Source organism: Rhagoletis pomonella, unplaced genomic scaffold (genome assembly GCF_013731165.1).
Source record: "Rhagoletis pomonella isolate Grant_MI unplaced genomic scaffold, Rhpom_1.0 Rhpom_scaffold_00008, whole genome shotgun sequence".
Taxonomy (NCBI): domain Eukaryota; kingdom Metazoa; phylum Arthropoda; class Insecta; order Diptera; family Tephritidae; genus Rhagoletis; species Rhagoletis pomonella.
In genome coordinates this window covers 27,097,184-27,113,902 of record NW_023458562.1, presented here as the reverse complement: position 1 = coordinate 27,113,902, position 16,719 = coordinate 27,097,184, and the positions used below count along the sequence as shown (strand labels likewise).

General features: G+C 33.2%; 1 protein-coding gene across 1 annotated transcript in view; it reads left to right on the top strand.

Moving 5' to 3' along the window:
* The window catches only part of LOC118745243, a gene marked incomplete at its 5' end in the record, with an annotated part of 188,160 nt that overhangs the window by 150,641 nt on the left and 20,800 nt on the right, over nucleotides 1–16,719 (top strand). The window contains 2 exons of the mRNA XM_036478770.1: nucleotides 364–492; nucleotides 1,364–1,564. Of these exons, the coding sequence (XP_036334663.1) occupies nucleotides 364–492; nucleotides 1,364–1,564 (330 nt within the window). The remainder of the gene's footprint in view (nucleotides 1–363; nucleotides 493–1,363; nucleotides 1,565–16,719) is intronic.

Genomic DNA, 16,719 nt, shown 5'->3' with positions numbered 1-16,719 from the left:
AAATAAAATAAAATAAAATAAAATAAAATAAAATAAAATAAAATAAAATAAAATAAAATAAAATAAAATAAAATAAAATAAAATAAAACAAAAACAAAATAAAATAATATTAAATTAAATTAAATTAAATGAAAGGAAATGAATTGAATTGAAACGCAGTGAAGTTTAATGGGATGAATAAAATGAAGTGAACTGAATTAAATGAAATGGGATGAATAGTGAATGAAATTGAGTACAATTCCAAAAAAGTTGGTAAATTCAACAATTATGACCTCGCAGTTTTAATTGGTTGATTTCATAAAAAAAACTGCTTAAAAAGATAGGTACTACTAAAAATCCTCTACCTATTACTTGTCTTTCCAGATGATTCCGTTGACGTCACATCCGAGCCAGACGATCAAGACGTCTCCGTTGCAGCGGCATCACATAACCCCAACAAAGGTCAACTGGAGGTGCAACTAGGTGGCGCAGTGACGTTGCAGTGTCCACAAGGTAATACTAATTTTTCATTTGAACGAAAATAGCAACGGAATGAAAGTATTTAGTAGTTTAAAAAACATTTAATTTTTAAAATATTAATTTTTGTGTCACTATTGGTGACAAACCTTTTGATATTCGCTTGTTTTCAAAAATAAATTTAAAGATTTATGTTTAAAATTTCATATGCTTGGAAATTTATCCATAATAAATATGCACAGGCGCCTTAATTCTAGGAAATTTCGTTGCTGGTTGCACTCAACAGCACTTTCAATTTCCCCATTATTAATTAAATTTCTTTATTCCACTTTCACTACTCTGTCCTGCTGCGAAATCCATTATTTTGCTTACATACCGGAAAATAAATTATGCATGCTTAATTGCATAGAATAACAATAACAGTAACAACAGCAACGAAAGTGAACGAAAGTGCAATAATTGCTTAGAAAATTGAAATTTATATAATTAACGCAGGTTATTTGCGGAAAATGGAAAAAAGTTTGGGGCAAGCGCCTGAAAGCGGGCTATTTTAAAAATTTATAGACGCAAAAAATTTTAATTGCTGAAAAATTAAGTGAATTAGAAAATATAATACACGGTTTTAGGTGCTAAAAAATTAAAAATATATTTTAAACATATTGTGAGCTAAGCGCCAAATTAATTAGTATTGCTGGTCGGTGGCCTCTGCAAAAGTAAAAATAATAATAATAATAATAATTCTGGTGTCCAATTGGATTAATTTTTTTCCAAAAGTACGTCATTAAGTTTAGTGTTTTTTTTTTTAGTAACTCAGCTACTTATACTCCTTTCTTTCACTCGCTACAAATTCGTTTTTTTCTGATTCCTTATCATTTTAAATTCTATAAATTTTTTCACTCTCTTCTAGGTTCCTTAGGCTGCTGGTCGCACTTAGATCCGGTAACTGCTCGCTTACGTGGTCTGGGCCATGGCCTCACCACACCCACCGGTCAATTTTCACTCAAAGATGTTGTCTATCATGATGCGGGCACCTATAAGTGCATAGGTCAATCGCCTACGAATAAAAAGAAGCTGGAAGTGCTGCAGACGGTGGGCGTCACGGTAAAAGGTGAGTGGAAAAATATTTTTTTGTATTATAACTAATACTCGTATAATACTTAGATACATATAAGATTAGCGCTCCACAATGCTAGAATTTTAGAAAATAAGAAAATTTAAAATCGAGCACTCGAGCTCAATAAAACGATTCAAAGAGCAAATACGGTGCGCTCCAAGAAATTGCAAAGTTTCGAGATAATTTTTCGATGTAGGCGCAAAGATAAAAGTTTTTTTTTTTTTTCTTCACGCATACTGCCTCCGGACTTCATATCAGTAAACGCTGAAGAAAAAATTGGCTATATAAATTTAAAATGTTCTATCAACCAAATGAAATGAGGAGTTGAACACTCCACTGGTAGTCGGGCCCAGATTTATATGCGGTCAAGGACTGCCAACTCAGTCGAAATCCACAAAGCTCTTTCAGGAGTTTTTAAGCCATTACCACAATACATTATCATAAATATATCCAATTGTCACTCTGAGCGATTATAGAGAGCTTTCATAGTTACATAGTTACATACCGATCATTAAAGCCTGTTTTAATCCTCTATTTACCCGGCAGCAAACAATACAGTAATCCTTAGTTGACGAGTTAACAAGAGGAGATTGGGTGGCGGTATTTATAGGACCATTACCCACTTTATTTACTTTCTACACATAAGGACTGTACAGATAAGAAACTGCACACTTTCAAATTCAAATTAATTGAAAAGTAGATGATCGATGAAATTTTTTTAGGCGCCGTTAGAAAACAAGAAATATTGTTTTTCGATTGCCGCCTTGTTCTTTTAAATAAATGTTATAGTTTTCGCGATGCCGCAAATCGAAAAGGAAGTGCGCAAGAAAATAATGTACAATTACAGCACTAAAAAAGCAAATTCGTATCGGCAGTCACTATCAAGTTTGGTGATACTGCTTCCAACAAAGACAGACCAAAAAATGGAAGAAAACGTGTAAAGGTGACCAAAAGCTTAATGAAGTTTACTGGCTTTAAAAACACAAAAAAAAAAACAATCTCTATGAGATATTTGGCAAAAAAAGCAAAAACAAGTGCGTTCATGATACAAAGAGTTAAGAAAAGGCATAATTTTAAAACTTTAAAAAAAAGAACAAAAAATATTAAAGACAACCAAGAGTGGGTAAAACAATGCTCCGAAAATTGTTCGACCGTTTGTTTCAACTCCGTTGAGACCATTGTGATAAACTATGAAACCTACGATAATATGGTATCAAGAACGTTTTACACGAAGCGGAGGGGTTGTACAGTTGAGCAGTCAGTGTCATGTTTTGATTCTACGCCCTGAACAAATGCATGCTAATTGAAATTTTTTCTTATATGAAGTTGGCTATTTCTAATAGATTTCGTCGCTGAGCTCAGATCTGAAAAATATGCACAGCATTTTAAAATACATCTCTTGTCCTTTCACAAGCTGCACAGTGCGCTTTCGACAGAAGCAGTAATTTGATATGAAACAAGATGGTTTTGTAAGCTAATGTAAAAATATTTCCATTAAGCCACAATTACTCCTTGACCTTAAAAAAAAAATGCTCAAAATAATTTTCTCGAAAAAAACATGCAAAATATACCGGATTTATTCCAAGAAAAAAAATTTATTTTTTATTATACTTATATTATAGACTTTGAGACGAGCAACACGATTCCACTGCTGAAAATTCGAAAAAACAAAATTTTAGTAAAAGGTCTGAAATTTTAAGAAAAATACATTGCTTATTTTTTATTCATAAAGTATACAATGAGGGGAAAACTATTAAAGTCTATCAGAAACGAAATTGATCTTACTATAAACCTGAACGAAAGTACTGTATATTGGTAAATATTAAATTCAATCACGCGCATATGAAAACGTCCGCGTTCTTTCTGAAAAAGCATGCGTGAAGTGAATAATCAAGATAAAAACAAAAAAAAAAATTGTTAATTTCCTAATTAGAGTAATATGGATTCCGAAACATTGTGATATTTCAAGAAACTGCATGGCTGACGATCAGACTAGGATAAACCAGAGACCGAACATAACAGTTTTTGATGAAAACTGTCATTGAAAAATTCACTATGAAGGAAATGTTCTACAACTAAGTGATACATACCAATTTGAAAATAAATTTTTATTTACAATTCTTGTGCAAAATTAAAAAAATAACAATTATTTTTGATTTTTATTTTATAAATCCAAAAATAACAATTATTTTTGATTTGCATCTAAATAATCTGCAAATAAACGTTATTTTTAATTTTTATATTATATGTCCTATTTATAAAAGTCATCAATAAAAATCAGTCAGTGACTTTTACTTTTAAAACTCATCAATATAAATCAGTCACAGACTTTTATTTTTTAAGTCATACGTATTAAAGTCATGTATAATTTTTCGCAGTTAAGAAGGTGTTGGAGAACAATAGTTTACTACGACTTATATAAATGAATTTTATAGGTATGATTTAAAAAATGAAAGTCAGTGAATGACTTATATTGATGACTTTTAAAAGCAAAAGTCACTGACTGATTTTTATTTATAATTTTTATAAATAAAAGTATTCGATAATTGTTATCTAAGACATATAATTTAAAAATCAAAAATAGCTGTTATCTGCAGATTATTTAGATAAAAATAGAAAATAATTGTTATTTTGATTTATAAAATAAAAATCAAAAATAACTGTTATCTGAGAAGTAATTAAATAAAAATCAAAAAATAATAAAAGAGCTGTTGTTTTTTATAAAAGTTGTAACTGTTACGGTCCCTGGGATGGATGCTCTTAAAGTGATCTCACCGAAAAAAGAGAGTATAAGAGAAACTTTGGTGGTTGGTTTGGAATGGTTCTCACTCTTCTTAAGATCGGCTGTCATATCAGTGTAGTGGTTCTTAGACCCAAATAATAGATGGACAAGGCCGAATCACTGATCTAATTTAATAATGATTCCTTGAAAAGTCCGATTTACATTTTTGTAATAAGTATCTACAAGTCGTTTTAGGGAATAAGATGCCCCCTTTTCCTCGAAGTATTTATTACAAAAGACCTAAGAATTGGTAAACAGCTTAAAAAACAGCCACCTTAACTGCCGAGGCAGCATCACCCTTAACGGGGTTTCCCCGAGGCTGCATTGACTAAAAATGGTCTGGATAGATGGGCAACAAACGAGTCTACTTATCGAGCGTTGGATAGACATTTTGTCGCTCGAAACGCTCGAAATTGTTTTAGCCATGGAAAGTGGTCCAAAAATCTGAATTGTCTGGTAGCTGCCTTTTCTGGCCAGTGCACTCAAATCCCCAATGCATCGGCTGTCTTGAGGACGTTAAGATGAAATGATAGCATCTCCTCGTTAGCGTGTTAACTGCCAGAATAGAAATTTCCTTGAATACATGTATGCTAGTATTCAAAAAACTCGAATACTCAGTATAGGTGATCCTTCTTCTCTTCCTTTCACCCCTAATTCCCCACAGGTCTGATGCAATGATGCCACAAATACCATTTTATCTAAAAAAAAAACGTAATAAGCTCTTTTCCGGTATCCAAGTATCTTTGCTGGAAAATTTAAGAAAATACGAATATGCTTTTTGCATATTTACAAAATTTCAAAAACTCGAAGCATAAAAAATGTTTGACCTACTTAATTTCTGGCATCTTAATGCCATTTAAAACAAACAAAATTACTGCATACTTTTGGCCTTCAAGACCAAAACCATCTCTCCGCTTAATTGCTGAAAATCAACCTATGTTTGCTAACGTATACACTTCCTATTAAATTATTTCATCGCACAAATTTTTAGTAATTTATTTTTCAATAATTTGCAAGCACAAAAGCCTTTTCCTAGCATCTCTTACACGCTTCAAGCCCTAAAGTATGCAACGCAAGCAGAAATATTGTCAGCATTGCCAAGGCAACCACTTTTCATGTTTTATTTCAAATTCAACTATGGCAAGTACGCAAATACTTTTTCGCTCACTTTTTTCCACACGGCTTTAAGTCACTTGATACACCAGCTGTGACCTACAAAATTAATGATGCTTTGATCTGTGCGCGACCGATGAGTAAAATTTGCTTTTATACCCATGTAACTTCGTTTTCTTTTCATTCTAATTTAATTTTTTTTTTGTACATACACGACTGACCTTTGTACCTTGACCCGGAAATTGTGACTTGAATGCAGTTGCAGTGTAAATGATATGCCTGAATGTGCATGCATATGTAGCTGTGCTTTGTACGTACATGTGTATGTGGTAGAGTATATAGGAACACGAATGTATGACCGACCAGAGGCGGCTGGTTGTAATTTACGCTCATACTACGTATCAGTTTATATATAGGTATGTACATATGTATATGTATGTGCTTGATATATCCAGTTCTTGCACTTTTCGAATATATATGCCAATGCACATAGCAGCTCGCCTATATGCAATTAAAAATGCACACATACTCTCATGAGACTCCGTATGCATGTGTGTATGTACATTAGGGTGCATCACCGTTCATACAAAAAAAAATTAGGACCGTTTTCCATATTATTTATAAAATTTATTTTATTTTAAGACACATGCAGAAATATTTAGAAAAATATTAAAATTTACGTGAGCCATTTGAAAATACCTACATAAATCGTTTTTTTTATAAACAAAATTTAGTTTTTCTAAAAATTACCTCAGATCAGAGAATAGTTTTAGCTGGCCTACATACCGTTTTTTTTTAATTTTATCAACGGAATCAAAATAACGAGATTTTTGAAGGTATTTTGAAAAGGGTCCAGCTCAAGTGAATCTTAATATTTTTCTGAAATATTTTGGCGGTGGTCTTAAATTAAATAATAAATTAATTTTATAATAAATTTTAAATTGGTGCGCCCTAATGTACATACGTATATCGGCTTGCTATTCATACAAGAGAAACGGTGTCATATGCAGAGCTTGACAGGTTCAAAGGTAAAGTCAAGAGTGCTTGTATGTAAATATTTTCATACATACATGTTTTATAAGGGAATGAAGGTGATTTCTAATTTAAGAAAAGTAAAGTTTTTCAAGATATATATTTTAACAAATGCAGCAATTTAAATGTATTTTTAATTGAGAAGAAAGTAAAAATTTCATAGGTGCTTTGTATTTGGAAGTTGCAACGCAACGCAAAAATGTTAAACTGAAGTATACTTTTGGCCGTTCGATACATTCAAGTCTAAGGTCATTGTAGACAGCGAAACAACTCGTGGTTAACGAGATCGATTAATTTGTTGTTAAACTTATAACTAACTCTATCGATAATCGATAAATGTGTTGATAAAAATATCGATAACTTTATCGATAAAAGGTTAAAGTTCTTGGTGTTATTTCCAAAACGGATGTAACTCTCTGGATTAGGGGCCACGCGCTCAAGGCCGACCATACGTGGTGGAGATATGGAACACTTTTACTGATTCTGGAGGAACTAGAAGAAAAAAGTTGATAAAATCCATAAGTTAATCCGACCATGTGTCTGCGCTGCGCGGCGCTGAATTAGTGTGTCTTCTAGCTATTTCATCAAGTCACGTGGCACCGCCTGCTTTAAATTAGCCTTGCCGAAATACTGGGATTCTGCCACGTATGACATCTCCCTTCGCCCTTTGTTCGTGGAATTCCTATGGAAGAAAACACGAAAAAATTCTAATTACATGAAGAACTCTACTCTCGCTGGCAAGTGCAGAATAGCCGGCGGTATCAAAGGGGCACTCATCAAAGAAATGCTGGCCGCAGCGGAAGAAGAGATTTAAATCCAGAAATCTAAAGTAATGGACCAAATAAGAATATCACTGCATTGGTCAAATCGGATACTGATCTATGGCCGTGAACAAGTCTAAGTGAACTCGGTCCGTGCGTACCTCTTGCTGCTGCCCCAGCCGGCAGGTAAAGAAGCGCCATATGTTCTAATGCTCCAGAGGTGTTGGCGAGCTTGAAGCCTTATTTCCACAAATCCATGTCCAAGTTGAAACTGGAGCTTAATATGTTTCTTACATATGGGCGGTATGTGCAAAGAGAAGTCGTATGGAGTAAACTAATGCATCCCCAGACCACCATTTCCCAAAAATGTAATAGAACAAAATTCCAGACATGGGAATAATGACTCTAAGGATCAAGCTCAGCTTCATAAACACAGAAGTGAAAGTCCAATGGTGGAGGACGGGCAAAGTGGCCGATAAATAGGCAATCTCCCTCTACACCGACAGCTCGTAGATGGACGGTGGTGTGGCGGAAGGTGTGTACTCCGAGGCACTCAGCGTCTCGTTGTCTCTCCGTCTAGGGAATGATGCAAGCAAAAGAAAAGATGAATGAGCACGAATGCTTTTTTGGATTTGTTTGATGAAAGCCCGAAATGTCAAATCACATAATTAAATTAAATATTTGTTTTAAATGAGATATTTGCAATACAACAGGGCAATTCTGGCTAAGCTAGTTAAAAGTTTTTATTGAGATAATTGAAATATATTTAGTAGGCAAGATAGTTTGAAATAATTTGTTTATTCTAACACAAAAGTCTTCCAAAAAACCTCCCTTGTCAGCTTTCATGGTGAAAAGCTCTTTTGACATAAATCTTTTTTATATCATTTTGCTCGCGCTGCTGCAAAGGTCGCAATGGCGAGTGAGCAAAGCACTGGAATACTATTCGGGAGACTCAAGTTGTATTTGGGCAGCGGATTTATTATTATTTAATTTGCTTTTAGTTTTTATTATTTATTGTTTAAGAATGAAAAGTATATATTTTTGAATTTCTTATAATATTTAAAATTAAATTTAAAATTTATTGTTAAAAAAAAAAATATTTTTGTATTTTATTTAATTTTTAGGGACTTATATTTTTTTCTTTTTTTTAGTCCAAGTTTTTCCTTTTTATTTTAATCTTCATTAAATTTTTAAATTTAATTTTTTTTTTAAAAGAAAAATATTTTGTTTTAATTTGTAGGAGCTTATTTTTAAATTTGACTTATATTTAATTACTTTTATTTTAAAAAGAAAAATTTTTTTTTAATGTATTTAACTTTGAGGAACTTATTTTATTTTTATCTTTTATAATTTTTTGATTTTATTGTTTAAAAGGAAACATATTCCTTTTGATTAAATTGTATTTAAAATGTTTTCTTTTTTCAATTCATTTTCATTTTTTAACCGACTTAGAAAAAGGAGTAGGTGATCAATTCGTCGAAATATTTTCTTTATGTATGTTGCCGCATGACTTTGGACCACGTTAAACGATTTCTAGAATTCTTTTTTTTTAACGTAAATCAAACACATTTTCAAATAGGTTTGCCACCTATTCAAATAATAAAGAAATATATATTTGAAAAATAGCCAATAAATTTAATTTAACTAATTATGAAAACAAAATTTTTGTTAAAATATTTTACCTCATGTAGCAGTTTTAAAGCGCTGAGCCAAAGGTATTTTTCGAAAACCTCTATATGAATAATTAAGGCAATACAAGGTTCAGCCAAATATTATACTTAACCACTCGAATTATTTGGCATCTTGGTTCACAGCAGGTTTGCATACCCCATTGATAATTAAAAAAAAAAAACAAAACTGCCTTCAAATTAACCCTCAAATCCGAAATCAGAGCAACGTGAAAAACGACTAATTTCTCAGCTATGCTTTACACTAAATACAACAGCCACTTCTAGCAATTGCTTGCAAAAACACTATTCAATTATTCACATTTGCCAGATTTTGCCACCAGGCCATTGTCGGCCTTCTGAAATGCGCAAATTAAATAACTAAAAGCAACCCTGCCTCGCCACTTTCCGTACTTATGCCGCAAAACACTTGACTCCCCACAGTGCGAACAAACTATTGCCACTTACTAATCAAGCGTGCAAAAAAAAATGCGTTTGAAAAATCATGCAAATTTCGATAAATAATAAATACATGCCTGTGTAAATGCAAATAAGCTTTTATTTCCGCTGACATTTATTTAAAATTTTCCACCACCAATTGCCGCCTAAGGCAGCCACATTCGTTGGCTAGCCTACGAGGGCTTTTTTGATCAAAACACTTCAACTTTTAATTACATAGCTCAATTAGAGTTGGAGTGTATGCATACATATGTAATTTAAATGCATACATATCTACATATTTATAACTATATAGTTACACAGTCAATGATTGAATGTGTGAATGACAAATTGATGTCAAGCGGCGTGACAGGGGTTCGTTCACTAAAAGGGTAAACCAAAAAGGTTTAATACTAAAAATTTTTCTTGTGTTTTATGATTGGGTACACGCTGGGCTTGTAAGCTAAAAATCATTCCAACTTATTAGCGGCATTATTGTTAAAAAAAAAATTATAATCAGGGAAAATAAGTGATCTTATCACAATCTGAGTTTTAGCAAAATTTTAAGAAAGTAAAATTACTTGTACAGCCTAAGCTAGCGCCTTGAGTTACTCAGCAGTGGATTGCTATGAAATTTCTCTTATTTACAAACACTCACCACAATATGTTTCCGTACAGTGTTTTTTTAATATTTGCAATGTTTTTCGAAATAAATTTTTTTTGTTAATTTTTAATAGAAATATAGTTCAGTCTGCATAAAAGGATTAATTATTTAAAAAATTTAGCAAAATTCGACAAATTTTCAATAAAATTTTCAACTTTCAAACAAAATTTTTTTTTGAGTATGCAGTTTTGTAGCTCACTCAATTTTAGTATAATAAAGTGCAACTCTCAAGTAGCTATAAGCTACTGTTGATTTTTGATAATTTTTTTAGCTACTTAAAACTCTCTTCAAAAGTGGCACAACCTAAAAATCAGATCTGAAGGTATAACTGCTTGTGGATCCTACAGATTCGACGCATTTAATACAAAAACCGGTTAAAGAGTAGTTTTCCAGTTAGGTGAATATAATCATGAAGGAAAAAATATTTTGCGAATCCTGCGAGTTGATTCATGCTAAAAAATCCATGTATTTTTTTCCGCTGTGTTTCTTTTTGAGAGTGTGTGTGTAATAATATGTATGCACTTAAAGTGAAAGCTGAACGTCAACTTACTTAAATATCCTGTGCTTTCCACTCTGCCTTCAAATCTGCTCTGCAATTAAACCTTCTGCGAGTTTTTAACTATTTCGTGGAATTTTTTCTAACTCAGTGCATACTCCTACCGTAGCGAATTCGCATTCACTTCAAACACCATCAATCATGAAATTTTGTAAAACAAAACTATTCGAAAGTATTCATGGACAATCCAGTCATTCTTTCAGCAACCTCAAAAAGTATTTATTTTGTTAGGAAAATAAATGTGCGCCACTTTTTCCACATTCATTTCTGGGCTCTTTTCAATTCAATTCAAATATTATTTTTTTGTGGATTTGTACCCGAAACTTTTGCATACGAACCACATGTTTTACAAACTATGAATATGTTCGAAAAAAAATATGTATAGATACCAAAAAAAGCACACAAAAACAAAAACAAAAACAAAGAAAGAGAAATATCAAACCAAATAAAAAATCAGAACGAATTTCAAGGAGACAATAAACTATTTCCTGTAATCGCAAGCAAAAGTTAAGCTGGCTAAATGAGCAAGTGGAAATTGCTTTTGTCGATTTTTTGGAAAGCTGGAAAAATAGTTGCTAGTAAAATTTTGTGAAAGTACGCTTTGATCTTACATGTTTGCTGCTTTTCCAGAAAAACTTTTCGTTAAATATTACCTATGTAAATATTTTTTTACTCAAATTATTTGCATAGGATTAAATGTAATGGAAGAAAAAAGACGCAGGGGATTTGGCAAATTTTCAGCTGAAGCATCGCCAAACAATTTATTGTTTTTATACACAAGTTCCAATTTACAAAATAAAAAACTTTTGGGAAAAATAAAAGTAAAATCCTAACTTATTTTTACAGTAGCAAAATACGAAACATATCAAGTCAGTGTGGATTTAAGCACGAAAAATGTATTAAAACAAAATAATAAAAAAAAACAACTGATGGATTTTGGCCGCTGTATTCGGGCGAGCGGAGAAAATTTGCCAAAATGACTACTGGCATAGCTACTTCGCCTGAAAATATTCCGCAAAAATTTTATTACATTTGAAAATATATTAAAGCACAATATTAATTTTTCTAAAAAAAAAAATTAGCAATTAAAATTCGTTTTTCGCGCAATATCCTTGGGAAAGTTGTCGTGACAGCAGTCATTTCATCGAAATATGCCTTTAAATGAGGTAAGCCCTGGAACCTAGCGCATCTAGCGCCCAATACTCTATTAGTTTTCGATTTAACACGCGAGTTAAATTTATTTAAAGATTTTTTTTTCAAAATCATTAAAATCATAGGTTAAATAGTTAAACTTGTTTCTTTATTTAAAATACCGGAACTTTAGTTAAAGCTTAAAAGGTGAAAAAATATTGAAGTTCAATTGAACTGGCAAAAACAGTTTAATTTTAAACATAATTTCCTAAGTGCAAAATCAAATTTGTATATTGCATGTAAAAGAAAAATTTCGCGGAAAGTACTTTTACAAATTAAGGCGATGAAAGCATCTAAAAATTTGGTTTAATTCATAAATACATAAAAAATTAGGAACTAAAATTTTGAAATTTTTTAAAAACTTAAAATTTAATTTTTATTGTCACTAAAATATTTATTTTGTTTTAACAAATTTGGTTAGTTTCTTTTAAGCTTATGTTTATTAAAATATTTTATTTAAACTTTAAAAATTAAATGTATTTTTTTTGTTTTTTCCCCAAACTAAAAACGGCCGCAAGCTCAATAAAATTGTTGAATATTAAATGTTGTTAGGCAAAAAAAGCAAACATGTTTTTTTATTTAAAATAAAATAAAATATATTTCTAAATTTTCATACAAAATTAACTTTTAAATTTTTAAAAAAATATACATATTAAAAAATGTTCAAATTACAATTAGTCTTATTAACTTATCATTTAAAATGAAAAAAAAATAATTCATATTTTTACGCGACTTCAAAAAGGAGAAGGTTATCAATTTGTCAACCGATTTCGATAATGCTTTTTCTATCGGAAAGGTGATGCCTCAAAGGTGGTCCAATACCAATGCAGATCCCATCATTGGATCATGAAGAAATTAACGGTACTCCTAAATTTTTATAAGAAAATTTAAGTCGATTATGTTTTTTGCTTAAAAATTACTTATTATTTTCACTCATTTATAGCAATTTTACTGCAGGAATGCCATACTAAATTTGACGTAACACAATTGGACTGTCCCACCAGCAAATTAAAAAAGTCACAAACAAATTTACTCGCCAGCCAACCGGCGTCGCACCAATCGTAAACAGATTTTAATGCACGTATCCGGTGTCGCAAAAAAAAAAAAATTGACAAGACGACTGCAGCAGTTGAACTCATTTCCGTTCGTTGAGTGTGTTAAATCCCAATAGGGAAAATAAATTTTAATGAAATGAAAATTTTTGTAAAAACTTTTGCATCAAATAGCCACAAAGGCTAAAAACTTTTGCCAATGAAACCCTTGAAGATTAATCCATAGTGGTCGCACCTACTGCGTTCTTTTCCATATCTGTACCTAGAAAAGGCATAATTTTGGCATCACTCTCTTGTAATCTACTCAGTTTTTAATTATGTATGAATCCATATACATACATATGTACCTTCAGTCTTTCTGGAATATTAACTCACCATTTAAATTTACTTCATTTACTCCGAAACAGTCGATGGCTTCTGGCTGGCGGCCATCCACACCGTGACACATTCACTCACACTAACATTTTCGCTCACAGTGTACTTACTCAATTTCATGGCTTTATCTATTCGGATCTAATATTTTCCTACTCATACTCAGTTCTTATTTTCTCTTACTCGAATTTTTATCGACTTTCCATGGCCACCAACACCAATCTCCTCATTTCGCTTCGGTCTGGCCTTTTCTTTTTTGCATTTGGCTTTGAACTGCCAATAAACAAATAACAGCTTCCGTTCCATATTTGTCCAATGCGGCGAGATGTCTGCAAAGTTTTGTGTCATGGCGACAAGGCTGACACAAACACACATACATGCACACACACACACGCACACACGCATACCCAAATACTCGGCAGCAATTCAAAAATTGCGCTCACCCAACAACAAGCAGTTGCAATTCAAACTGTCTCTTTCACATTGGCGGCCATTAACTTGATGAGCCACCACCTTTAGTCGCTCGAACACACACACACACACACTGGCACTCGCATGTCTATGTATTCAAATAAGTTTGCATGAGTTTTCGATATGGCTGTCACAAGTTGGCAATGGTTTACTGAGGCAAGAAATTAAAATTAAAACACTTGCTTGAACGAGCGCCTGCAGCTATGCAATGAACGTAAAATAAAATTTCAATTCACATTGGCTCGAATAGATTCATGTAAAATACTGCACTCGGGGCAATGTGTGCTATGAGAATTTATTAAATTAATATGTTTATGTAATAAAATTTAAATTTAAATTTTGTTCAAATGTTAGATAGACACTGCGCGCCTGGGGTTATGCAGTGAAAATTTAATTGCTTTATGAGATATTAGATAGGTAGCTATTAAACTTCACTTTGTGTATAATACGGACTTAAATTTTCTTAATTTTCCTAGTTTAAGCGACTTGAGATATGCATCACAATTAAAAAAAATATATATTTGCTCAAATTTACTAAACTAAATTATTGGTCAATCTATTGCATTAAATAAAAAGATATTTTATAAAGCAAGCTTTTGCCTAAATTTCCGCGCTGTGACTGTGTGCGAATCCTATCCTGCACATTGTTGGTATACTAAAATTGAATGGGCTATAAAACTGCATACCTACAGTTGTTCCAAAAAGTTCGAAATTTTGTCGAAATTTATTTCAATTTTTCTAAATATTGAAAATTACTTGAATTTTTGATTTTTATGGAACTGGTTAAAGCGCAAACAAAATTCTTATAAAAAAAATTTCCAAACAAATTTATACTGGAGGATATTTAAAAAAATTATCAAGCGATTGTTTGCGTCACTGTACTTGTCCACAATAACTGTAGTTGAAGTTTTTTCAAATGACGACGATTTTGCTTTTAATTTAGTCACTTTCGCTTTTGGCTGAAGAAAAACGAGAATATGCCGTTAATATCATCTCAAATACCATATCATTAGTTAGTGCCTTAAAAAAGAATTTTAATTTTTATTAAACTAACTAACTTATTGGTCCATAGTGGGCCCCAACAATTCCAACCCAACCCAACCCAACCTAACCTATATTTCAGTTAAATTAAGGCGTAATATATCTACTTTATTATGCACTCCATTTTTTTTTTTTTTAATTTATGCGCCTAAAATTATGCACTAAATTGCTACTGAAAAGATACATTGCTCTTAGCCTTTAATATTTTAAAAGCGAAGTGCCCGACTTCACCAATCTCAAACTCGCCCCAGCTGAAAACGCGATTTATGCGAATTTTGCGCTTCCAATGCTATCATTAAGCATCACACTAAGTACATACATAAATTTGTAGTTGTTGCCTACATTTGAGCGCTATGACATAGTCGTCGCCGCTATCGTTGCTAAGCTACTGCTACTACCATCGCAAGCACACATCCCTGCTAGACGCCCAACAATGTTTACGAACTCGTGCCATTTGTTTTTTTATTGTCTTCTTTTATGGTGCCGCACGGCGGCATATAAAAGCGAATTTATGTGTGCCAGCATCCGTTGCAGTGACATTATTATTTTGTTGCTGCCTTTGTGCTAGTACTGAACTAGCCGCAAACGCATTTAATGCGCACAACGACGCATCGGCAGCATTGTTGTCATGGCGCCTAAAAGCCTGCTTAAGCGCACACCGCAATGTACGGCTGGCTATTGTGAATGCCGAACAGTGGTAATGTGGCAATGTTTAAGCACAACAGCGCGTATGCCGCCTGCCTACACATGTGTCCATGGGAGTGCGTTATCAGCCGACAATTTTATGCTTAAATGGCGACAATGCTGTGCCGCTGATAAAGTGTTGCCACCACGGATTATACACAAACACAAAAACACTTAGGCACCCACACAAACAGACACAGACTAGCACTGCTCCTCCACCGCACACATGCGCACTCTGCAAAAGCCGTCAGCCACTTTTAAGCATCGGCAGTAAATATTCGTTGCATACCTACAGGCTATAGTCATAAAATGATGCGTCGCAAGCGGTATGATGATGCCTACGCCGCCACCGCCGCCGCCATTGCTGGAGTACATTTTATGTGCGCCAAACGCACATACAGCCGGCAGCAACAACAATGACGACGGCTGAAATCACTTTTACAATAAAATCAGCAACAAAATGGGAGGGAGAGAATGCGTCAATAGGGGACAGCAACTGCAACTGCAAAACCGCAACCAGCCTCACTCAACCACACAATGTCCGGCTTTAGCAGCGTTTTTGTTACATTGTCATAATTTCTGTGTTGCCTCACCATTCTTGCCGAAATCCTCTCCTTGCACTCATCCACATTTGTACTCGCATTCAGGCCATTGTAGCGCTTGCTAATGCGACTATGAGCGTAAGTTGTTTTTGCTAGCTGAGTACATTGTAGTCAGTAGTAATGGTAGCAATTGTTGTTGTCGCCTGCACTGCAACATTTTCGCCTCAGTCACAATTCGCAACATTTTTTTTATGACTTGTAAGCGTTTGGTAACTCGTGTTGTAAGCACTTATCAGCCAGTGCCTGTGCGTGCGCATTTAGTAGCTACACACGTGCATGTATGCGATTTATGTGGCATACTTTAAGGCGCATCATTACGTGACAAATTGAAATTTCTAACAAGATTTTACAACAACCAACAAGCTGTTTTGAAGTGTTGTGCAGCAATTAAATGTTGCTCTGCAGAAAACTTTTAATTTCATGAAGTTTCGTCGTGTTTAAGTAACAATTCTAAGTGAGTATGCTTTTTGGTAAATTTGTGGCATACTTCTGGGCGCGCCAATTTCTGGCAAAATTGACATAAAAGTTAGTAGCAGCTGGAAATTGTAGGAAGCGCTTGTTACAAATTGATAACGTACCGACATGCTGTACATACACTATGACACCTTAAAGTATGCTAGAAGGATGTGAAGTGCATAAATGGGAGTACTACTTTCAAAATTATGCTCTTGCTTGCTATAAAATAGTGAATATTTATAGTTTTTGCAGCCTTAATTCCAGTTT